The 26,902-nt window shown below is 31.6% G+C and overlaps 1 protein-coding gene across 1 annotated transcript; it reads right to left on the reverse strand.

Annotated features, from left to right (window-relative positions):
- Positions 1-1,151: 1,151 nt before the first annotated feature.
- On the reverse strand, positions 1,152-26,902 carry LOC111030356. Its single transcript, XM_022309793.1, has 6 exons — positions 26,537-26,902; positions 6,445-6,594; positions 4,200-4,807; positions 3,061-3,381; positions 2,803-2,950; positions 1,152-1,898 (listed from the first exon to the last, which is right to left on the reverse strand). Exons 1-6 carry the CDS (start codon positions 26,571-26,573, stop codon positions 1,633-1,635), a joined length of 1,530 nt encoding a protein of 509 aa, XP_022165485.1. The 5' UTR covers positions 26,574-26,902; the 3' UTR covers positions 1,152-1,632.

Genomic DNA, 26,902 nt, shown 5'->3' on the forward strand with positions numbered 1-26,902 from the left:
ATTGAAGTGCAATGTTTCACTGTAGTATTATTAATAATATCAGTATCATTAGTACATTAATTAGTACTTTAATATATTATACACTTGACTTTTTCCACATTTGAAAAGTTTACAAATTTGTTTTACTATTAATTTATCTTTTTCACTTGACTCAATTAGTTTAATTTTTTCATTTAGTGTTAAACATTTATTTTTGGACATCATATTGAATATACGTCTATACGCAGTCTACGTCAGAACATTACTACGACACTTATTGATAAAATAAACTTATTGCAACGAATAATCTATATAATTGATATAGATTATATATTCATTGACTGACAATTTTAAAATAGTACATGTACATATTTCCATGATATACAGGTACTTGACAAAATATTGTTTCCATTTCCACGTTAAACAGGTTCCATCTTATTCAGGGAACGATTTATTTAAAACTACATTAAGTTCGCCGGGACAGTAACATTTTTCCATAAAAGTCAGGTTTCCACGTTATTCAGGTTCCATATTACACAAGTTTTATTGTACATCAATAAGCTATAATATTTTCCTATTATACCGTACAATGCTTATATCTTGATAAGGCAACAAACAAACAAAAAAAAAAAAAATACAGAAAATACAATTTTAATTTTAATCATAATATTTCTATATTACAATATGTTACTGCATTTATTCAGTTTTAGTAAATAATTACATTCAATGCGGTTATTTTTTTTGCACTAATATTAATCATTATATATAGTGATACAATATGTACAAATTACAAAATATAAAGTCCATGGTTTATCTAACACCTAAGTCCTAAATAAGGTATATTAACAGTATTAGTTGACTAATAACACAATTGTAATCGGTAAAAAATCACGATATTATAGTGAACTGAAGAACATTGTTATGTATAAAGACAGACAAGAACGAGGCTGTGACATTTAAAGAGTAGGAGTATAATAATTCATACAATATAATGTATAATATTAGAGATCCAACAGTAATCTTTAACAGGATAATTCTGTACATGTTATTGTTTTTAGTTGACAACACGGAATGTATTTGTTTATTTGTATTAAAAAAAAAAAGTACAGTAAGTATAGTATGATAATAAATCAATGATATTCATCGGACAATTGTAATTTCTATCTAAATGCTATTATATAATAATAAAAAAAAATCAATTAACAAAATAAAAATTGTTTACAACCTACAGACTAGAAACATAAAAGTAGCTTTTCCTTTTTTTGGCGTTAAAAATGTTTATACAATGTGTTATATTTAGTGTTTAAACATGATCTCTACCGGTAAGCAGACTTGTCTTAATAGGAGAAACTATATTATAGCGTACATAAGATATCATGACAATATCAAAATTGTTTGCAATTTAAAAAATGTATTGAGCGACTTACTATAAAATAATAATTTAATGTAACACATTTCGTTATGACTGCGGCGTCGCGATATGTATAATATGTTCTTAAATATGCATGTATTAATATTACACAATCTTCAACCATCATAGCCTTTAAACCTTTAAAATAATTTAAGGGAAATTGATAAAATTTAACTACGACGTGACCGAGATTCCACACAATTGGTTAGCAAGGACATGGGATATCAAATCAATAAGCGCGTTCAACGAGATTTTCTAAACGATTGTGAACCGACAACTGTTGCTACGTTGTTGCCGGGTTGGGTGTTTTTTATCACTTTCATGGGCTCGTAAAACTCATCGGTAGTGTATATCGGCGTAGAGTTTCTCATCGGACAGTTGTTGTTCTTTGGTTGCGATTTACGCCTTAAAAAAGGTGATGACTTTTTGCTGTTTATCTCTTCGATTTTTTGGATTATCTGTTGTACGCCCAAAACCGGGTCCGCCACTGTCACCTCGCATTCGTCGTCTGAAACCAAAGTTCACGTAGGTACATTAGACACGTCATATGTCTACAACTTTACAAATGTGTTTATATTACAGCCTTGGCAACTTAAAGGGTAAACTGATTTTCGATTATTACTTATGTTATTTTTAACCTAGTATATGAGAATTAAAATAGAATTCAAAATATTATTTAAGCTTTGCTTTGTGGTCACCTGACACTCACTCGAGAAATGTACATGCATTATATTTGGTAAACTTATTTAAATGTATGAATTTTCAATGCAATCAGTGGGCAAGGGGGGGGGAGCTGATGGACTTTGTATACGGGGGCCCGGCTATTTTAAGGCCCCGTGGGCCCGTTGAAATTTATTTGTAATTTTTGAAATTTTAGTAGAAATACTTATTTTATAATAAATAATATTGTAAAATAACATTTTATGAAATTGGACATGGGGGCCTTGTATGCAATAGACTTTACTTAAATCTCAATAATATGCGAATCCAGTCGATCACTTATTGACAAGCAGCCTAAAGAAATGTTATTATTTACTTTTGTTATTTTTGTATTACAATAGATAATGTTATATACAACTGCTGGGATTTTCATATTCTTACTTTTGACACCCCCTTCCCCTACAATGTACCAACTTGATTCACTTTCCTAAAAAAATAGATGCTGAAATCGAAAATCGAATCATTTTTACTGGTGATGGCAGGCAGAAAAAAATGAGCATTGTAAAATCAATACATCCATCGCTCCGATCAGAATTTTAAGACTCTAAATAGTAGATACGATCGATTTTTGATATGATTATTTTGGAATTCTAAAACCCTTTCTTCGACATTCATGTAAGGTCCATTATATTTTTGTACTGAAATTCCTGTCTACCCCACTGGCGCCTAACAAAGGATTTGCTAAAACATACTCGTTATTATGTCGTAGCTAGTTTCCTTTTCGGCAAAATAATCATCGTATTCGTTGTTATTTCGATCTTCCTTCAATGGCACGGGCACTGGTATGTTGTTTGGGATATTGTAATACGACGTGTCGCCGTCCCAGAACTGTTTATCGATCTAAAAAAATAAACACACATTTTTGTCAGTACCGAGAAATCGATAACGATCGGTTAAAAGTATCAACAATACCAGTAACCAATAATAATAATAATAGTGATAATATAAACCTTCGGCAGCGTGTCCTTTTCTTGTTTGGACTCGTCGATAAAGTGGTAAATCGACTCAATCATATCCACATCGTCCGTCCCGTTTTCGTAGAGATTGACCGGTCTTATGATAGGATTCGGTTTATCATAATAGTAATCCTGCGCAGTGGAATCTTCGATAGCAGCGGGGGGTACGGGCAATTCGCGGTTAGGCAACAGCTCCTGTTTGAAGCATATGGGTGACGGCGGGAGCTGCTCCATTTCTGGGGTGGACGGCTTGCTGCACGAATTGTTGATGGCCTCGATCCAAGAGTGCAGGTCATTTTGGTTTTGAGCAATGAACTGGAAATCGAGAAAAACGTACAACGCTACGATTAGTACAAATATTAATATGTGTTTTTGTTATTGTTAAGCACCGCTTAAGTACTATATAGCACTGGCAATGGTTCAGATGTCCAGATTTTCAGACGTAAGTATACCTACCTAAATATATTTTGGGCAAACAAATCTAGTTAAGCTCCAAAGAGAAATATGATTCGATACACATTTGTTTCTTGATCTCTGAAGGATTTTAAATTCAAAAACTGTCATTACAGTTTTTGTTGAATATAATATTAAGTAGCTTGTACCTCGCCTATGTAAAAATATATTATTTATAAAAAAAATTCAAGATATCTTACAGTTTAACATTAAACTATTTACTGTTTTCTAAACTTTTCTCGACTTAACTAAAAGAGTGTTTGCTTTTTTCGAATTTTCACAAATTACTTGATTACATCTATATTATCGAAGATCTTACGGTCTTACATAGTTTTCGAATAAATGAACTGCAATCAAAATATTGGAATACTATAAAATATACTCTTTGGACAATGTATTAATGTTATTATAGACCTTTTCATCTATATTTTATTTGAATATGTATTTTGAAAACAAAATAAAAGTATTCTTTACAATGGACTGCCCACACAAATCACCAATTCATAGTGAAATCGCATAAGTTTCAACTTTTTTTATTCAATTTTTAAAAATTATTTTACCACGTCGTTCGTACACTGCAGTTCAATGCGCTATACAGCAATATAATATCCTCTACACAATATCATGGTAATAAAAATATACCATCAAACAGGTTGTATACAATATAATATAGGTAATACCTGGTAAGTCTTCTTGCCCGGGCACACGACTTCGAACATCCAGTCCTTGGTCCGGTTACCGCCGCCCGCCGCGTCCCTGGCCGTGTACCCTTCGAGGTGGACGACCAGGCAAGGTTTCAGCTCCTTTTCACCGTTGTACACGTACATGGTGGACGACAGCACAGCGGCCCAGTACTTCTTCGTGTGGTCGACGAACAGTATCTTCTCGCGTTTCGTCAGCGGTCCGTACTTGCTGGCCGAGTACTTGACTGCGTTCGCCGACACGTAGATCACCTCGCTCTTCGAGCTCTCGGACGAGTCGCTGTTCGACCGGCTGCTAAGGCTGCTGCTGCCGTTCAGCGCAGACTTGCTCAACGAGCCCGTCGACAGGTTGCTGTTGTCGGTGATGCCACCTCCGCCGCCGCCGCTGTTTGGCGCGCTGTGCCGCTTCGCGTTCAGGTGGTGTTTGGACGGCGGACCGTATCCGTTGCAACCGGTCACAAAAGTTTCATAATTCAGTATGTCGTCTTCGTACGGCACGTTGTTGTAGATCGGCTGGTTCGAGCACAGTTCTTCGTACGCCGCTTGCTGGTGTAAGCACGCGAAGCTGTTCGATTTCATTATCAGACCTGCAGCGAAACACAAAACGTCATTATACCCGTACGCTGGTACAATAAACTCAATCAATGCACACACAATATTATTATCATTATGATAAGGCCCTTGTAAAAGTGTAATTTTTAAGAGAACGCCAAAGGGCATTTTATTGTTGTTTCCGTCTTACAAACGTACAACGTGGCGAATTTACGTCCACAGTAATACGTTTTAACCTGTAATTTCTAAAATTAGAGTGAATTTACCTCTAATAATATTTAAAGACAAGAATATTGTCTAGGATGCGCCTCGGAGGATTTTATTAATATTATTATTTTTAAGTAAGTTATGATCATTTCGAAATGTGCAAAAATGCACAGTTCAAAAATGATCATAACTTACTTCCATCACCCACATGCACATGTCATTAAGTCATTCGATCAAAATATTCAAAACTAATTTATGGACGTGAAATAGCTATATACTCTTGACAAAATTTAAAAACTTCTAAAGATTAGATTTAAAAAATGTAAAAATGTTTGAATGCATAAACAAGATTACTTTGCACCGGTAAGCTAACTTTTTAAATTTTAGCTAATTCTAGACATTCCTATTAAGTCGTTTTGATGGACCATTTATAGGATTTGCAACGGCCTTCTAAAAAACAGCGATGCCATCCCTGTCCAGCCAAATACAATTTAAAGAAAATTTTTACCGGCTGAGACAATTTCAAAAAGTAATTTTTCATGGTACCTGCCATTTTAGAAGAATACAATTTGAACTATGTAGGTGCTCAAATCAAATATTTCAATATTGTTGTACACATTTTTAAAAATTATTATTTATATTTTTTTTAAGGTCAGGCGTTTTGTTAGAAATTAACAAAATAAGAGTAAAAAAAATCCAATATTAGGTATCAGCTATAATGGATGAAAACTTAATAATTATTGATCACCACTTAAAATCCCCACATGATTTTACTTTTAAAATATTAATTTACATCATAGATACATAAATTACATATTGTAGCTAACATTATATATTTTTATCTTTTGGTACTATTATAGTTGGATGTTTCTTACTATTTTTCTAGTAACATTTTTTATTCGTCGAAAAACGTGTGCACAAAAGAAATTGCATGAAATTATTAAAATTAAATTCAAAATAATTATATCAAGAGTTGACACGGTACGCTGCACGTATTTTTATATTATTATATTATTCTTGTAGTAGGTATTTTTGTAGGTATTTATCGGCCTACCATCACTATATACCTATACCTGTGGCGTCGCCGAGTCGGCATGGAAGCATTGTGCCGTGGGTTTTTGTCGTTTTTGATATCGTGTCAACATTTTACCTTGAAACCCATCGTGTCACGATTGAAATAGGCGACGAGACAACGCAACAATAATAAAAACTACCTCTTTATGAATTCATATCGTGCGCATATTATATATAAAAAGTTATTTGATGGTAGTACCGCATCTTCTTTTGCAAACTGTTTATGAGTAGGTATATTATATATGTATATTATGACCTACCGTTATTTACCAACCCGGCGAAAGCTATTAGTATACTGCGCATATTTTTTCTCGTCATCTCTGATTTTAGAATTACCGATAATCGGAAGTGAAAATTAAACATGATAAAAAATGTGCTAAAAAAAAATTACCCTTTGAACGTCCGTTCATATCCATGTAAGGAGTCCTAGCCGGTGACATTTCTCTGTTGGTGAGTTTTTCCAACAGCTGTTGGCGTTGTATTTCGGCTCGCTCTGAAAGAGATTCAGCGACCAACACCGTTTGTAAATATAGAGCCACATCTGTAAACAATAACAGATAAAAATATATTTAATAATAATAATTTCTTGACCCGTATAATACGTGTACTTCACTTATTATTAACTTTAAAATGATAGTTTTCAATAATTACGAACAAAACTTTCATATTTTACACATACTGGAAAATATCACTATGTATATTATATCAATTAGGTACATTAGTAATTAGTTAAATTAAATCACATAAAATATAATAATACAGATTGTGTTTTTATTGTCAACAACTGATAGTCTGTGTCCTGTATAGTGACATGGTGATAGGCTTCAGTTCTGAAATCAAGCATCAGCTAGTGTCACTAGTTCCCGGATGGGTGACCACCCGGGTTCTATAGTGACAAATCCTCGCCACATATACACACGTGTTCTAACCAACCATATCCTCCCCCACAGTAATAAACCTACTAAAAACCTATACACAACTATATGGCCATAGTTGCCGGGGTTAAGTTCAATACAAAAAAAAAAAATTGATAGTCTTAAACATTTAAAACTGATATTGAGGTACCTACTCAGGTACAATATGATATTATTTTCTATTAAATCGGAGTTCAATATTGCTCTGCATAATACTTGCGTCCAATATTACTATCTGTAATAGGTGAGCCTGTAATTATTATCTGCAGCAAGTGAGTTGCGTCCCCCCAAAAAAATGTTACAAAAGGTCAGTCCACAACTTGTGTTCAGGTTAGGTTAGTTAGCGATAGCAAAGCTATGGCCTGGATAGCCAATAGCGAATACATTTTGAACAACCTGCAGGTTACGTCCCAGTTTTTAATATTATAAATTATAGATTACACTGATTACAGGCATTATATTATATTACATCATCACACATTTAAATAAATACAAATTGCCTATGGACATTTCTTATATAATTAATGTAGATACTAATATATTATATTTTGTGATATATAACAAATTATACATTTATAATTAAGTTATATGATAAAACTAAATAATTAAAACTAAACTATTACAATACTACAATAGTAGGTATAGAAAGTATATTCAATTCAAGTAGAACTTGGAAATGTATTATGCAGAAACTAAAAATTCCATGTGTCGGAAAAAATCATAACTATTTGTTTAAATATCTGAGAAACTAAATATTTTATATTTTGTACAAGATAAACATATTACTGAATGAAATACCAATTTATCATACATTATTATTATATAATATATACAGTTAAATTGTTAGGTTCAACTGAAGTTAAAATTGTAACTTAACTATTTTAAAAATGTTCGTAAATAATAATATAATATCACTATCAAATCGTCAATAATTATTATCAACTTAAACTATAACCAACCACAAACATAAATTAAAATTTAAGGTTTTTTGTACTAAGACTATAAATTAAATTCATTTTTAACTTTAAATAAGAGACGTTAAGTAAAAAATATAGTTATGAGGACGTAACTCAGTTATGAGTCATAACTTATGACTATATTGGAGTAAGTAGAATAAAATAATATTGCCAAGCTGTTTCATTTCCAAGACGGGGCGCAGTAAATTATTGGTTGAATTTATTCCTAAATTAATGTCAAAATATAAATTTTTTTCGAACGCAAGTTGTATGCAAATCTGTATCGAAATTGTAGTAAATATTAACTAAATAACATAAAAAGTCGATAAATTGTATACACAAGTACACAACCTAAAAGAATAATGCATGTTTTTGTTCGGTCGTCAGAAACCACATCATTTGGGATAAATGTAATTATTATGAAGAGAATATTAATTAATATTTAAAACTATTTTAGTATCTATTTTAATGATCATTTGCCATAAAATAATACTATAAATAATATTAAAATCAATTTCCTAGTAAATGCTTCATGTTTGAAAGAAAAATATTATGCTAAACGATCGTTGACTGATCGTGATTTGGCAACGTTTAGCGATGCTTATTACCGTAGGTATCGTGAATGCTAATAAATTGCACCTCATCACATTGACCTTCAAAATGTATTTTTAAATACAAAAATAAACGATTGTTATGCCGTTCAATTGATTATAAAATAATTTCCGATACCAAAAAATGTTTGGTTATTTAAATCGGATGAAACCGGCATAATACCTATATTTATGTGCCTACAACAAACAGAGTTAATTCATCCGTGTAATGAGCTTGTTGTCAACGACTTTGAACTGTGACTGCGATATTATCATTCATCTCTTTAGGCTTAGGCTGTAAGAAAAATACTCGAATTTTATTAAATACATGGGTATTATACTAAATTAAACATTTTTTTTTAAAATTTAAATCGGGCTTTAATGTCTTTTTTGTGTTTTAACCATTACATTAAAATAGTCATCAAAAAATCTAGCGTGATTCACCGAAAATACTTTATTTTTAATGAAAAACTATACTATACTTTCATACGATAATATTTATATAGTTCAATGGTGAGCTGAAGAATCTACGAGAATGCGTAATTTTAGTATATAATAGCAAGAGTAAAAATGTGTTAACTTTCACGTAATATTTACTAATATATATATATATTATGTATGCATAAAAAAGTACCAACATATAATTAAAAAATTGTATTTTAAACGTAGGACGTAAGAATCAATAATACATAGAGCCCCATGTAGGTACCTATACATTATACTAGTTTATAGGCAAAATATTGCAGTATAAGTTTTTGCATACCCATTAAATACCTACAATAAAATTGTAGTACCTACCTAATTAAATATTTATAATCTCTTGATTTTTAACAATTACATTTTTCGTATTATATTTTCGATTTGAACAACGACAATAATCAAATTTAAAACTTAGCATTTATACCTATACTATTTATTCTTATATTTTATTTTATTTTATTTTATTTCATTAATTTCAATTTACGAAATAAACTTTATTAGGCAGTATAGAATTATGCAACATAAATATTTAAGAACTACATTTTAAATTTTTAAACACTAGACAGTTGTCATCATAAATTTTATGAAAGTACAGTTTTCTATTATTGGTCCATTCAAAAAATGCGAGGAAGTTTGAGTACCTACATGTTTTAGTGGGCAATTGTATTACTATTTCTCCTTCTTAAATCATAAATAATATAGTTGAATATGAATAAAACAAATTTCTACAGCATAATATAAAATAAAATAAACTGAAAGAACAATAATTTCTTTTTTTTTAAATTTATTAAGAGCTGCTGTCTAATAAAATTATTAATTTGACTATTAAGTTAGTCTTTAAAATTCACATTTTATAAAATAATTTGTTTACCAAGCTTTCAATAACGCGCCTATGCTAAATAAGTATACTTACGGAATTCGATTTAACGAAAACAGTAAAAAATAGAGTAGGGATTTACAATGCATTTATTAAATGATATGAAAACTATTCTAAAAACGGCCAAGATTTATAAATATTCAATGTTTATTTTTGTTAAGAGTTTTTGTCAGGCGATGATGCAAATGCATATTAAAGTGAATGACTTAAAACCAACAAAGGAAGTTTAACGCAAATATTCTTCTTGGATACATAATTCTTTTAATAGCCCTAAGGTAAATTTTTTACTAAATAGTACTGTGCACATAGTAGTGTTAATTTAAGTGCAGGTCATGAATAAACAACATAAATTATAAATTTTTATTCAAATGCGTTTTGTAATACCGTAACAAATAATACCTAAGTCATAGGCCGTAAAAACAAATATTACGCAGGCCTCATAATATATCTCTGGGCTTAAATAGTTCAATAGCCAGATTAGAAAATAAAATACTTTGAATACAGACAGCTCTTCTAAATAATGTTTTCAATTATTCGTACTATTACAATATCCTGTGTCATCGTTATTACTCGTATAGTATAATGTACCATTTATTTTTTAACTCAAAATAGATATTCATTTTCCAATTATAATTACATATACAAACAATTAAAAAATATCGATGTATAAATTTGTAATTTAAGTAGTTGTATCGAACAATTATAATTATACTTAAAATCTTTTTGAATGACTAAGGTTACAGACTTGTCGTCTGTAACAAAACGGTAAGTGTGTATAAATAGTGATGGTTTAAGAAAAACGAATACTACCGACGGTTAGTGGATATGGCCATATAGGTGCTCGTTAAGGAATGCTTTCCGAAACAATAATTATATAATACAATTCTTATAGTTGTTACTTTCTGAAGCTGTTCTATAATAAATGAATCACACAAATCAGGGCAGTGTAACACACCAAGCATACTGCAATTTTGAGTATTGGTGCAATTATTCCAAAGTGGTTAGCAACGTTATACCTTCATACTATTATAATTTATATTATTTCGTTGGATCCTGCGCATTTGTAACGGCTGCTCTCACTTTCTAATTTACTGTCGGTCGCATACACACGTGCGCGCATAACTATTGTAGTATTATAAGTTATCTCATTAGCATCGTAAACATCGTTAATTGTAATTTTTATTTAATGTTTTTTTTTTGTCCCGTGACAAACCTTTTTCTGGACAAAAATCTTCGTTGGCGTCTACAAGGCGCATACCGACCACTCACACACACACACACACACACACGCACTTTAGTAGTACTAACTACACGCACACAACAAAAGCGACTCATTGTCCGCGTAAATGTACGACTACTGCAGACGTACCATACACATCCGTCGATGGTACTGGTCGATTTATATTTTAGACACATGGGCCCTAAGAGGTATATAAAAATAAACATATATGGGTACTTCTATATATTACTATAAACGGTCTTCCAACAACAGGACTCGACACGAGTGGAGCACACGTGTACCTATATATATACGCATAAGCCACACATTTATAGTAATTCGTCGGTTCATCATGCGTGAAAGTATACGCACTTAACTTTTGACAATATTAATAATCCAGCCGAGCCGGCGACCCCGAGAGCCATTAGCGTTGATTTGAGGGGGAGGCCCCTAGCTAAAAAGCGTAGCATTCCCACGTTTGATGAATATTATAAGAACATCTTATTTTAATAAAGGTATTCAATACTCAATTTGAAATGCAACCACATTTTTGATTTTTTACCGTCATAGAAATATTATGTTTGATTATTATTCCAGGAAATAATGTATTGTATCATATAGGTGGTTATATCCACGTGTCTTGCGCAGTCGTGCACTTTAGTTCATTGCACAAGAGTTTAATATTAAACGATCAAGAGGAGCAAAACATTTAAAAGCTAGATAAGCCTATCGAGGGGATGTAATATTATGACGTGATTTCGACTGCCCATTTAAACGCAAGATCCCGTTCAAATCAACCATTTGGCCTATGCAGATCATCGGAGACCTTAACGTGCAAGCCACGCACCGGACACGCATACGCACGCACTAATAGCTACGATAATCATACAATACTCATACTAATCGGTTAAAATATTATTATTACAATTATTCGTCTTCCCGATTATAATACACGTCTCGCCGAGCTCAGTGTATTAACCCCGCGCGACGGATAATACATATTATATTATTATGAATTATTATAATGTCTCGAGCGATGGCGTTGATTAATACGAACGCACGTATTACATATATGCAATGTATAACATTGTATTTATATATATACAATATACACATACATATTATATATAGGTACGCCGTGTAAACCAAACCGAAGAGATCGCGGCATGTGGGAGCTCATAATAACAATAATAATAATAATAATAATAATAATAATGAAATAATTTTTATGCCGACGAAAAGAGCGCGGCCCGCGTAACAGGCGCAGTCTTCTCGTCCCAATTGAAAACAATGAATTCAAACATCGGGTTTAATTGATACCATTACGAATATAATATACACATACATATAGCATTCTACAAAACCACATTAGTGGTATTATATCATTATATTATATTTATATTTATTACATAGGTACGTAAGTACAACAGATGTAATTGAATACAGCAAGACGAAGTTAATTATCTTACCTAGGTACGTAAATATATTGCTTTTTTCCAATATGTCAAGCATAGGTATCGTACATAGATTAAAATGAAACGCACGTGTATATTATGTATCACGAAAAGTACTTTTAAAAGTTAAGTGCGGAAAGACGAAAGAAACTAATTTTACGCTAGCGTATATTTAAAAAAAAAGAATTTGATAGGTAACATAACAACATAAATGATATGTTAAAAACTACCAGTACTCGAGAACTATCTACTGATCATATTATATTTTACATAACCAACTCGTTAATATTCTAACATTTATTACGACCCGTCCGTCCGACTATTAATTATTATGATTTGTCCGGTACCTACGCCAATAACATACGATACGCGTGAAATAGAATGTGAAAATAATATTATATAGTGTATGAGCCTAAAACAACAATGTTATATTATATAACGGTGACGGTTTACCAAGATTATAATTTATGCTGTTTTTTGATAATATTCTTGAGCGCATCTGCGAAAGGAGTACCTACCGCGAGCGAATATTTTAATTTTTTATAATTTTATTAGGTAAAGCTGCTATGTGCCTTTACAACATTGTTATTCTATTTTACTTTTTATACAACAAACATTCTTAGCGGCGTCTAAGCCAAGCCAATAAAAATATTTAACAGTCCCTCAAAATGTCTCATTTCAAATGTTGATACAATTATATAGGTACATTTTTGTAATCGCTCATTAAGGCTTCAGCGACAAAGGTTTTTAGCCTGCATTAACTTAATGTATTAGAAAAGGGAATATAAGCTAATATACATTAAATATAAATATATAGTATAATATACAGTTGTTGACATGGTTTCGATAATTACAAGAATATACAAGATGTTACTCCTTAAATTGAAAGGATTTCTGCCTATGTCGTGTGTGCACGTAGTTCATTTTACAGTGTCAAAATGTTATGATATTATAGTCCTCCGATAATGCGTGTGTACATATTATTATAACAACCACACCCATAATATAATGCCATTATTTAGCTTATGTATGCGAGTTTTGCGAAGTTACTTAAAATGCGCTCCTATATCTCAGTTATTGCGTGAACAAACCGATAAATTATTTACGAGGTACTAATTTTCGAAATTGCTTCGAAAATGTATGTTGTATGCTCTTCGAAAAAAAATATAGCTTAAACTTTTTATATATTTATATGAAAATGAGATACTACAATATTTAAATACGAAAATATGTAGGCACAACCGCATAACTGAATTAAATTTATTTAAATCAGCAATTATCAAAAATAGAGATTTTATTATGTAAATTTGATTAAATATTTTTGAACATAGTCACACGATATGAATTGGAGTACTTATATAATATACTGCAGCACTAACATCAACAAATCCATAACCATAAAAAGGGCTGAAAGAAATATTGTTTAAATATATAAACATTATATAGGTATGTAACTATAAAGCATTGGCCGATAACTTAGAATGGTTCGGTTGTAGATTTGTTTGCTGCAGAATAAACAAAATCCAAATATGGTAACAATTGTTCAATTTGTGAATTACATTTTAATGCATATGCATGTTGTACATTGCAGCATAATTATATGAGCTACATTTTTTTTTTATTATTATTATTATGAATATTATTTTAATTTCTAACTATATGTAAAAATGAGATGAAAGACAAATTTTTACTTATTTTAATGGTCGTATACGATTTATGTTATAACATTTGTAAAATACGACAAGAGAATTTTAAGATATTTTTTAATTCGTAAGATTCTTACAATAAAAAGTTATAACTTGTACCTTATTAAGTACACCGCGGTATCTTATTATATACATTGTATAAGATCTCTCTAAACTAACATCGGCTACGTAATAATATTATCCTATACAAAGATGAATTTTTAAATTAAAATTTTTGTTAACGTTGTTTTACTATTTTAAACGTTAAAGAAATAAAGTGTGTATAATAATATATTATGCTTAGTTATTACTTATTAGAATATACGTGAAAGAAGCTTAAATTCTTGACCAAATTTATTTTTTCTTAAAGCTACACTATTTTTGTAACCTACTGTTAACTTGAACATATTATTATTTCAGATTTGTGAATTGTAATCAGTTTCCGGATATTAAGCATCAAGCATCAGCACAACAAATATACGTGTATATTTTTCATCGTTTATTTTAAGCGACGAGCCATAAATTATTTTTCAAACACAAATATGTTTAAAACCGAGTGAAAATAATGCACATAAAAAAGGTATTTTTTCAGATAACTTAAGTATTGTTTACGCAATTTTTTTCGCACATGTCATTGGACGTTTCACATCTTCACAAAAATAGGTTTAACGAGCAATAACAAGCAACAGTGTGCCTTAAATATTTTGAAAATCGTGTTTACTTTTCGGGCTAATTTCATGCTAGTAATAAACATCGGAATTCTTGAGCAATACCATGTATAACTTTTATTTCTGGGCCAATTTGAACCTAATAAATTTATAGTACGATATATACATCACATCATAATATATATAAATATATATAGCCATATGGGTAGGTGTACATATGAAGTTTATTGAATCTCTTTTCGGTCGGCCTTACGCAATACGGCCATTTCGAGTAACCATATAGTCAACATAACTTGACTCCTCGAAACATGTGTATTATATATAAATATAATATATATATATACATTTTTTACGGCTCACTATATAATTATAATACCGCGCTATACAGTGCAGCATGTGTATTATAATAATAATATTGTACCTATATAATATGCAGTATAGGTATAGTGTGGCTAGAAACTGCGCACATAGAGTGTTCATTACCGGTTATCTCGCACGACTATAACTTTTCTTGAGTATACTCGTATATGTAGGAAATATAATATAGTCAAGCGTGTTTTAAACGATGAATCGCGTTATATGATCGCCCGAGGGTTTACCGTTTCGTGGGTATCCCCAATTTCCCGCGGGATCGCATAATCATAATACATATATTATATTCTAATATCCGACTCTGTCTGGTGACTGGTGAGCCGTCCAAGATCGGCGGGCCGCCCGGTCTCCCGCTGACGCGTTATTAATTTGTACCGAATTTCAGATAATTCGACGAGTTCGGTTGATTTCACATTTGTGGAGTGAGTTAATCGCTCTCCGCGGTGTACTGTAGTGTTGTACCTATATACATAGGTATATTTGGTCGACCACTGACCGCGGTATACTTTATGTTATATTGAACGTGTACCAGATTCTTATATGCACGAAATCGCGATGTTTAACTATTCCGATTTGTATACTATAATTAGGACCATCGGCGGTCTTTTATTTTCTCACAGGTGTTTTTAGGGGTACGCACTATCTCACCTAATGACACACGCGTACGATAAGGCGAGCACTGCACCCACCGTATCCATTATATCACGTATCTATTGCGACAGAAAAAAATTATTACTTTTAAAATTGTTCCTATTTACACGCAACTTAACGAAAATTTCTACGATAATATTTTATTTTTATTTTATCCCATACCTATGACAATACATATTTTCGATTAGTACCTACCTATCAGCAGCTGGTGATTTTCTTTCCTCGTTCTTGAAATGCGAGTCGCAATTTACTCTGAGATGAGTAATAACTAATGGTAATAAGGACCCATGATGTACAAAATCATACGTTTACTCGTGTTGAAGCTCAGCAAGTTATTTGAGATTGATTTACGTCAGTGTGCCAATATTTACGGCAACTTGACGTCTATAATAATTTAGAATATTTATATGCGTATTGTGGAGGGCGTTATTGGATGCCAATCTAGTGTAGGTCACCTCAGTATAGGCCGGTTATGGGAATACGATTTTTTAACGTCCCAAGGTAAGAATATCGCCTTGTTCTTATATACTGCTCCACCGTCGGCGAGAAAACCAATTGCATACCTTTATAATTCTCAAGTGCTTATACAAATAGCCGATAACAATAATTTATATCAGCGGTGGAAGATGATGACGGGACGTTTAAAAACAATAATTATTAAACAAATGAGGACTTTTTACGGTTATATATTTGAACTGCGCCGTAAATCGTCTGAAATTCGTAGACGCATTCTATGTTATACATTGCAGACGATGATAACATTGTAATTCCGACGGTAATATAGTATGGGTTTGACGATTTTTAGAATACCATATTACTTATGTAGTTATTAGTGTCATAGCGTATGCGATTTCAGGGGAATTAACTCTTACCATAAACCTAGTATATAATATATTAATATTATAGTATTATATAGTCTTAGCAAAACCGGACGTCTCATAACCTGGTACTGGTGCAGTATACCACCCACGCCACTAATTATTATTATTATTGGACGTGCGTGCCAGAAGAATAAAAATAAACGTTATCTCACAATTGGTCTCACGCGGGAAGGTCAATATGTGAATATTAAAAAACCATGTGTCATAAGCCTACTAATATATATATATATATTATGTGTGTGTATATATAGGATATATAATAGCCCGAAACACTATATCATATACCATACTCTAAAGTCGGTGTTACGAATGTGTTTATTATTATTTTTAATTCTATTTATTTTTTATTTTTTTTTTCGTTCTAGTGTTTCCTATTAGAAACACGTCCTGTATTTATTGAATAGATACGGTACTTTGTCCCCCGGAGTCATTTCGTTCCATATAAACGTTCATATATTAAAAACATTTTTATGCGTTACCGTCATAACAGCAGAGAATTATATTAGATCACTTTCATTCGTATTATATATACTTTATAAATAATGTATTGTACCATAAGTAGGTATATACACAAATATGTATGCAATTCTGTATGATAACAAACCGATATTGTATAATATTATCTCACAGGAAAAGGAAACATTTGTCAAGCTTGATATTAACTAGTCCCGGGGTCCAATAATTACAGCACCACACTGCCCACTCATAAAAACGATATCGAATACTCAATTCGATATTTAAAATTTTAAACATTATAATTTAGTTAAATTATTATTGAAATACAATGAAAGTATTTTCATGGCACGCCATCGCACACGCGACAAGTCTTAAACTTGTCATAGGTACTAAATAATATTATTGTGTAAAATTATATTATACAGGGTGGATTCATACATGACACTGCCATGTTTTTCCATTTTCCTGAGTTGGTTGTACGCGGAAAACAGGGAATCTACGTCACTCCACCTTGTATAGTCAGTTTTTATTTTCATCATTGTTTACTTCAAAAATGCCACACACATAGTGTATGAATTACAAATAATAGCTACCTATTTAAACATGTGCTTATACTGTAAATTGACGGTATACCGATTAATTAAACATTTTAATTCTGCAGTGAAATGATACCCAACAGTTATAATCAAATGAAGGTACCTATAATATATACACGTATTGTACAGGTACCAGATGATATTTTATCATTTTCACAGTTTTTAAATCAACAAAACACACAGACACTTACAAATCTTGCAGCATGAAGACAAATAATTTGAATATTAATATTTGAAGGACCCGTGCAATGGTTAGATACAAAATTTTTTCAATTCGAGTTTAAATTAATTACGAAATATGGTATTTCATAATAATATTATTTTCACAAAAATAAGTTATTTATAAGTTTTAAAAAAAGAACAATACATAGTCAGAAACTTGAATACGTACTTAATTTTTAATGTGAACAAGCTGAAATAAACAAATATAAAATGTAGAATGATTAATGATAATTTAAAAATTCCAATCCTTAAATACTTTTTATTTGTTAATTATTTATGCCATTAAACTATAAATTTATATTGAAGACTTTCGTGTTATTGTTATGGCACATATATTTTAAATGTATACATCATTAAACCCATAAGTGTGATATTATACTTTGACATAAAAATAAATTATTGCTTTAGCCTTTATGCAACTGCCATGTGTAATTTTTTTTGCATTCTCCGGAACATAAAAATTTACCAACGATATGACAAATAAAATAAATAATGAAGTATTTTTATTTACTAAAAAGGTAAAAACTATAACCAAATTTTATAATCAAAATTATCTATCTATTTAAATAATTTATAGTTACCTATAGGTAACTATACTTGAATAATTAGTTAGATATTATTGAGAAAATTTTGAGAAATATTATAATAACTTGTTAATAACCCATTAAATATTACGGAGAACGATAAACAGTTGCTATTTTAATTTTTAAATAAACAACGATGACGTCAAAAAATATAGGTAGGTACTACTTACAGAAAGATATTTTGACTACACATGACATGTATACATTGAATAGAATTCCAATAGTAAAAAGCAAAATATATATAGGTGTAATACTAAAACATTAATAATATGTTTATTAATACAATTTCATTTTATAGTTATTCAATCATAATTGTTCACAAAAATATTAAAATTATAACAAATTAGTTACCTACTGAAAAATTACAGCAATAAATACATTCTAGATTATAATTCTCACTTGAAGATATATTTTGTACTTATTTTATATACTATCTAACATTAATACCGGCGATCATACAATTTATTAATATAAAACACTTGTTAAAAGTATCCAATATTATACGTTTACAATTTAAATGTGGTATACATAATTTTTATTATGCGTAGAAAGTTTCGTCCGTTCCAAGGCAATAACTCGAACAAGTTATGAAACGTATTCAAAAATCGTATCGAAAACCTGCAGCAAATATAGGTATACTATCGCAGTGATGATCTATATTATCAATACATATTATACACTAGGTAGCAAATTGTATCATGTATAATATTACTATTATTTTTTAATTCGTAAAGAATATTTCGATGATAACCTATTCGAATTCAGAAGCCGTATAAAAGAAATACTATTATATTGTAAAACATATTATACCGTTGGTCGAATTCGAGATAATAATATAATATTACATATTCGATTCGTGGCTTTGTGCGTTAGCGTCCCCCGAGGGCCTTTCGAGACCCGCAGACGTAACCCAATGCAATATAAATTATATGTGTACTATATACATCTAGTTTGCGACCAACCAGCAAACATATGACTGATCCGAGGGCTTTTTTTTTAATGATCTCTCTGGCGTATAACACTTATATTATATCGGTCACCGACGAATTAGACTACGTGGATAGAGGGGAGTTATATAAGTCAATTTTAGTATACAGAGCGATTATTTTTCCCGATACAAATTGGCTGATACCTTAGGAAATTTTCGTAATACATGAAAAACATGAATATACATCTGGTTTCTGCAAAATGTTTCTACATACCTACATGATTAATAAAATAACAAACAATTATGATTAAGTATGTATACAAATGTAAGGTTAAGGGGTTAATTTAAGAGTTAAGACGCTATAAAGGAATATGGAGAGGTGTAAATGTATGATTTTTGTTACTTAATGTATGCCGTTTGTATAATAGCAGGCGGTACACTTCACTCATGCCATTCAACGATCACAAATTCACATGAACAATTTAAGTAATTTTACTAATTTAATTAAAAATCATAGATTGCCATCTAAAAAAATATCATCTTCTTTTGTTTTTAAATGAATCTCCCTGTACATACATACCTATATAATTTAAAAGATGTACCTACCGAGTAACGGTTTTTTGAAAAACGTTTGTATTATTAAACAACAAATGAAAATAACAATACAACATACTATACTTAGGCAATGTGTACCTATAGGCGCACACCTATATTATTATTATTAAATACTATACGAATGCTATGCGCGTTCAGTACGACTGCGAATGCACCTAGCATGTTATAATGGCATGTCACGAGCTATGCAGTCGACGACGACGGCGGTCGACGGTTTACTAAAACAGGTGGAGGATAGGACGCAGGTTATTGTGCCGCCTCGGGGTCGGGAGGAAGCCGCGATTTCCTGCCGCCACAGACACTGCTGAATCTATCTCCGAGACTGCCAGACTGGTTTTTTCGTCGTTTAGAAAGGATAATGTTATTATGGTATTATTTTAATATGGTATTTTATTAAAATGGACAAAAATGAATCACCTAGTTGGTGGATAATATTGATGACTGAAAGAAGTTATAGATAAGCTCGGTACATTCGTCAAAATGTCCCATTCGGCCGAATAATTTCCATAAATAATGGAAGGAACTTTGCAATTTCGTTTGTTCTCCCCAAATTATCATTCTGTTTGGGTATAAAATGTGAATAAAAATCATCTTTAATAATGAGTCTATGATAGAGGCACACTACGCACAAAATACTAGAAACACGTAATTTGAAACTACAGGATCTCTATATTTTTATACACATTATTTACTATGGGTAAAATAAATTCATAATCAAATAAAATAATTGGGTACATTTAACGCGGTGTGCCGGAAATAACATAATAATATGACTAAGCTCCTCAGGTGATGCGTGTTCGCGTTGACAAACGAAAACCACCTGCTATCGCATACGTATGATAGGTAATAGATAATAATATTATTATGCGAGACGAAAGAGATCGATTAATATTATATAGCAGTATAGAGGTGTGTGGGGGGTACCTATACATATATTTTACGTTTATAATTTTATATATACCTAACAGCTATCGCCCGTGCAGCTGCGATAATGAAACGATACGGAAAGACCATGACAAAAACGAGTTTACGTCTTTACGAAAAAAAAGAAACAATCGACTTGTTGCACTATAATAATAATCCGACAATAATTAACGTTTTTGTTTACCTGGTTCGCGTGAAAGTCACATAATAGAATATATACAATTATATTATATCTATACATTGGATGTCCACGGGTCTGGCGATAACTCGCGCTCGAACGGTCTTCGATGAAGTGTCCGAGCACATAATATTGTTCTATACGGAAACGTAATATGCGACTTAAACGTATATCCGTTCTCAGAAGTACAGGACCAGATTAGATTTCGACTCGTGACATTTAAAATACATCGTATAATACATAGTACGTATAATATGAGTGTCTGTTGTACACGAAAGGAAGAAAGCGGTTGTTAATGTTCTTAGGACCTATAAGCGTTGCATAAGCTTGAACGAAACGATGACCTTCCGCTGATACGAGCGCGTTTGATTTATACCGTCGTCGTCGTTGGTTGTACGATTTTTTCAACGCGGAAAACGTCGTTCAACTTTTATCCCGAAGGTATAATTCGGCGCAAATACTCGTATATTACATACACACATAATAATATTATAAAATCAATCCGCCAAAAGAATAGTAGTAACGCAACTCGAAAATAAAAAATATATTCCTCGAGTATTATTATGCGGAATAATAATAATAATTGTATTATTTATATAGTGTATTTGAATATTTAATTTATCTGAATGTTTATAACACTGAAGGCAATATAATCAAAAATTCAAAAACAAAATCATATGCTTCCCCAAAGTATTATTTCATAAAATTATTTTTAAAAAAAAATTTGTTAAGACGATGTTAGCACATTATTTCTTTTCCGTCTCTAACTCGAACGCAACATAGCAAATTTACGTTTGGCAGAACCAGGCCCGCGTTGTTACTTTTAATATTAGACTGAATTCACATATCATCAAACTTTAAGTTAACAGTATTACCTGTGTCGTTATTTCGGATTTTTAAGATATTTTAGTTTCAATGCAACTTATAAGCATTTTTAAATTGTAATAATTGAAAAGCTTATAACTTACATACAAATTAAAATATAATAAAATAGCCAACACAGGTCATGTTGTTAACCAAAAGTTCGATAATTGGTCAATTCACTTTAATACTAAATGTAACAACATGGTGTTGGTTCTGCTAAAAGTGCATCCGCTATGTTGCTCGTGGGTCAGAGAGAGAAAAGAAATTATCTTAACCAGAGAAGTGATTTTGGTGTTGAAAAAAAAAACTACAGATATGTACGTCATACGAAGGGGGATACGTCATACGTGACAAGTGGCGCACGCACAAAGGCGAAATGAGACGAGAAGTCTGACATGCGAGTCGACACAATTATTACTATGGGAACGATTAAAAAATATTATAACATCATAATATGCATATACAATATTTATTATATAAGCCTATCGTCGGCGACGTTGTAGATTATCGTTGTGCGCAAATGGTGTTTTTTTCTTAAACATATTATAATTACACATACATAGATACTATTTTGCATTTTAATACGACCAGCACCCTCAACGGTATAATATATTTTTACAGTATAGCGATATTATATGGTAACACGTGGAAGTATTCGATTTCCGTAAAGTAGACGATATATAGGTTTCTCCGTGGTAGATCGACGACGACACGTATTAAGTGTCCTAACCAGCTGTATCGTATTTTATTTACGTTTTGTCGCTTCGATTCACGTTCAGAAGTCGTCGAAACTCGCAACCACAATATCAATAGGGTAAAACACAAACGTTTAATTGAGAGAAAAAAACCATTTAAGTTTGACTCGTATAGCCGGACTAGTATTCCAGTAACCTCTTTTCGCGTGACGGTTTTATTGGACGGCCTACGAGCCGCGCATCTGCGGTATCTGCTTTTTACATACGAATGTAGGTAGCCAGCGAATATGTCGCGGCTTACCGTAAGTGACAATTAGCGATTCCGGTTTTGCGATTTAACCATTTGTAATTTTTACGCTCATTTTACGCACACACAGCAGATCACGATTACACGACAACGTAATATAATGTTGTACTAGTATTGTACCTACTTATATATGAATGAGCACGTGTTAGGTACTCGTACTTTAAATATTATTCGTCTTGCACCTGTTTTGCCCCTAGGGGATCCCTGCTTAAAACGGCCGAGATTTGAACGGACCATAATATTGACCGTCTGTAATACGAAGGTATATAATATGCGACGCACAGAACTCATCAACATATACCCATATAAGATGTACCAATCTTTAGGTCATAAAAAATATATACATTACCGACGGCCAAGGTCCGCATATACCGCGTTAATATATTGTTATCCTCACGGTCGTTTAGTTACACGAATAGGTATAATTTCATAATGCTCGTTTAAGATTTATAATATTATATTTATACTAGACAGCTAGTAGCTCTGTAGATTAACTAAAAGACACTCTTATGCCTCTGCCGCTGTTAAATGTTCATTCATTTTTACCCTGTTCACCATCTATCATCGAAAACGTATTTCTGCGCCACTAATATATAAGTTGAATTGACATTATATTATGATACACCCAATTAAGTTTTCTAATGCTATAAACGTCCTGCGTCTATACATAAATAAAAGAAGCGTAATTTCTACGCTGTTAATATATTATTTTATTGTTGGCAAAAGTAGTTGTACATAATATAATGCTATATAATATTATTATCGTATTTTAAACTTGAACAATCTCCAGCAAACGTCTTCATTCGATGGCGCGGCTTTAAACTGCACAGTGAAAGTAGTCAACTACTATAACTTTCCGACAAACTGCAGCAGCCTACCGCGCGCGGTTAAGTCTCACACTATTTTATGATAATTCGTGAAATCGCATCACGATCGTGTTTTAAATGATTTAACATCGGTTATAGAAACACGTGTTTCCGTTGAAGTCTTCAATGCAGATTATTGTCAGATGCGCGTATTAGGTGTTTTGGCATAATACTACCTATAACCAATTATGTTCGACAGTGACATAACTATAGGTACGTAGCGCTATTGCTAAATTTAAATATAAAGAGGAATTCAATCTTCGTATACGGATTCTTGTCGTTACGAAAACAATTTAAACAACCGTACACCTCGATCGATATTAATCCATAAATTCGTAGGTAAATTATTATATTATGCCCCATGTAGTGTGTGTCTACTATATTTTAACACACCACATTGTATTTTAGGATATTAAGCTGTCATACATTTATAATACTATACAAAACAAATTTGTATGCATGTTCTATGGCTAATAAAGATATGAACTTATAAAGTTTTTAGTGTATACTTTTAACAATAAAGACGCAGGAACCTACACCTAGTGCATTTCTAGTTCATCTTTCTGACCCAAACCAAAGAATGTTCAGCCTGTTTTTCTAGACACATTTCGTTCGGTCGTTTTGTGCCGTACGTGCCACGAATCTTAATTGTTTTTCCTACATAACTTACGTACAATATTTAATATGCACTACCCAAAATAATATGTTCATCCTTGACTCATTACATTATTCCTAGAATATTCGTTAAGTTAATACGAATCAAAACCGCGTTTGAAACGTGTGATAAGAATAATTCGATCATGTTTAAAGACAAATTTACCATATTATATTGCAGTACGAATACCTGTACCTACTACCTATATCTATTGTTTATAAACCAACTAATAAAAATAACTCGCACGATGGTGAACATCAGTCGTCATCAAACGAACCACAATATAATCATTTAAGATTACCACTACAGTCAACAGCCAATAGCAAAAACAAAATGACAGAAATGAGACGAATTATTGCAAGTCACAACTCACGGTAAGTTAAAACTAATATAATATTACTGGCCGTTCAATGAAAAAATACTCGTAAAAAATAGTGAATACAGCAGTTGTGCAGTAAGTACGTATTATTATTTATTGGTAAACATGTTGTAAACAAAATATATAGTAATACCTACGTCATTTTTCAACTAAAATCTATCATTATAAAAATTAGCAGTACTTTTTTCTTATTAGGCATAATATCATAATAACGTAGAAAACATTAATAGTCGTTTCCTAAATAGGTTTTAGTAAAACAGAAAGTATTTCGATAGAAATGAATGCTGTCTGTCAGTCTAACTTATAATTATTATTGTTTGCAGAATAAAACAATTTTGTTTCCACAGACTACCACAGTATATTTTCAGATATTTAACACGTGATAGTTGGCATTACATTGTATACTTAGTTATGGTTTTAATTCGTTTAAGTGTAGTAGGTGCCTACACTAGTTAAATAGCAATTATAAAACAATATTATTCATTCTAAGTTAAATGAATAATAATTATGCTGGTTTAATAATTTAAGCTCCATCTCAATTCATTTGGTCCAAATAAAGAAAAAGTAAGAACTTGTACACTTGAAACAATCATTATAGAAGGTACCTATAGTTATATTAAAAATTAACATTTGAGTACCATAATCTATTAAAATCTCCGATCTATATCAAACATGTTGCTTGCTAATTATTATAATACGAGTATAAAGTTGTTTTTTAGATAATAATCGAAAACATTATAATATTTTAACAATTTCCTTATATTTATGTATGACGTGTTCATTACTTCATAATAACGTTAGATATAATTGATACAAATATACAAGATTTCATAAATTGAAACACATTAAGGAATCATAACGTTCTAAGCATATAGATTATAGGCTGTCGGCGGCACTGGGTATGCTTATTAAAGAAAAATAAATTGATATCTAATTGTTGTAAATTAAATAATCGTTTTCATTAGACTATTGATTGTTGCACGTATCAAAATAACACATATCATGAGTAAATTAATTGAAATACCTATCTAATACTCAACGATAAAATATTATTAAATAATAATATCCATCGGTTATCACGTTTAATCAATGCTCAATAATTATCGTTGGGTTCAGTTACTTATCTAAATTATTATTACAACCAACGATGGCTATTTTTCATTACGATTTCCGTTTTCAATACCTACTTACAATCTTTTTTTTGTTAAAAACAAATAGGATAGTGCTTCGTTAGTACTGGATTATAAAGCAGGATTCGTTTCCAGCACGATATTATGAATAGTTCAGCAAATAATTCTGTTTCATTTATCTATATCCCGCTGCAAATATTATAATTTATAACTCTTTGCCCACAGGCTACATTGATCCAATAGAGTATAGACTTGGATTGTTTCGGTGACAAAATATCTCATAGATAATGCATTTATACACAACAATATCAATATGTAAATAGTATTTAGCAATAACCTGTTAATATTTCGTTTCTTCCCAGATTGTAGGCCATGGCGAAGGGTCGTTGGAGATTTCGCTGTATAGAGCAAGTATATTATGTTGTAGGCAAACACGAAGCCTTTTCAGCCTTCCATCATCGGAGAGATCGGTAAAACGCACGTTTCTCGAGAGTTCGTTTAAATGAATTAGTGTGTTTCAAATGATTCGAGAACGGGCGTAATGAATTACCGAACGGTAATCAAAAAGGACAAGAAAAAAAAAACGGTTTCGCCAAGATAACGAGCGCGCACACACCACAACACACGCGGTCGGCGAGCAAACGTCGTTCACGATAGTCACTGCGATACTGTGTAATTGCCGTCTACAGTCTACACTACAGAA

Source organism: Myzus persicae, unplaced genomic scaffold (genome assembly GCF_001856785.1).
Source record: "Myzus persicae strain clone G006 unplaced genomic scaffold, MPER_G0061.0, whole genome shotgun sequence".
NCBI lineage: Eukaryota > Metazoa > Arthropoda > Insecta > Hemiptera > Aphididae > Myzus > Myzus persicae.

Excerpts from the sequence above, each read along its gene's own strand:
- LOC111030356 (XM_022309793.1), bottom strand. The coding sequence starts at position 26,573 with ATGGCCTACAATCTGGGAAGAAACGAAATATTAACAG. Across the intron at positions 4,808-6,444 it reads TATGAACGGACGTTCAAAGG|GTCTGATAATGAAATCGAAC; the intron begins GTAATTTTTTTT and ends GTTTCGCTGCAG. Across the intron at positions 1,899-2,802 it reads TAGCTACGACATAATAACGA|ACGACGAATGCGAGGTGACA; the intron begins GTATGTTTTAGC and ends CTTTGGTTTCAG.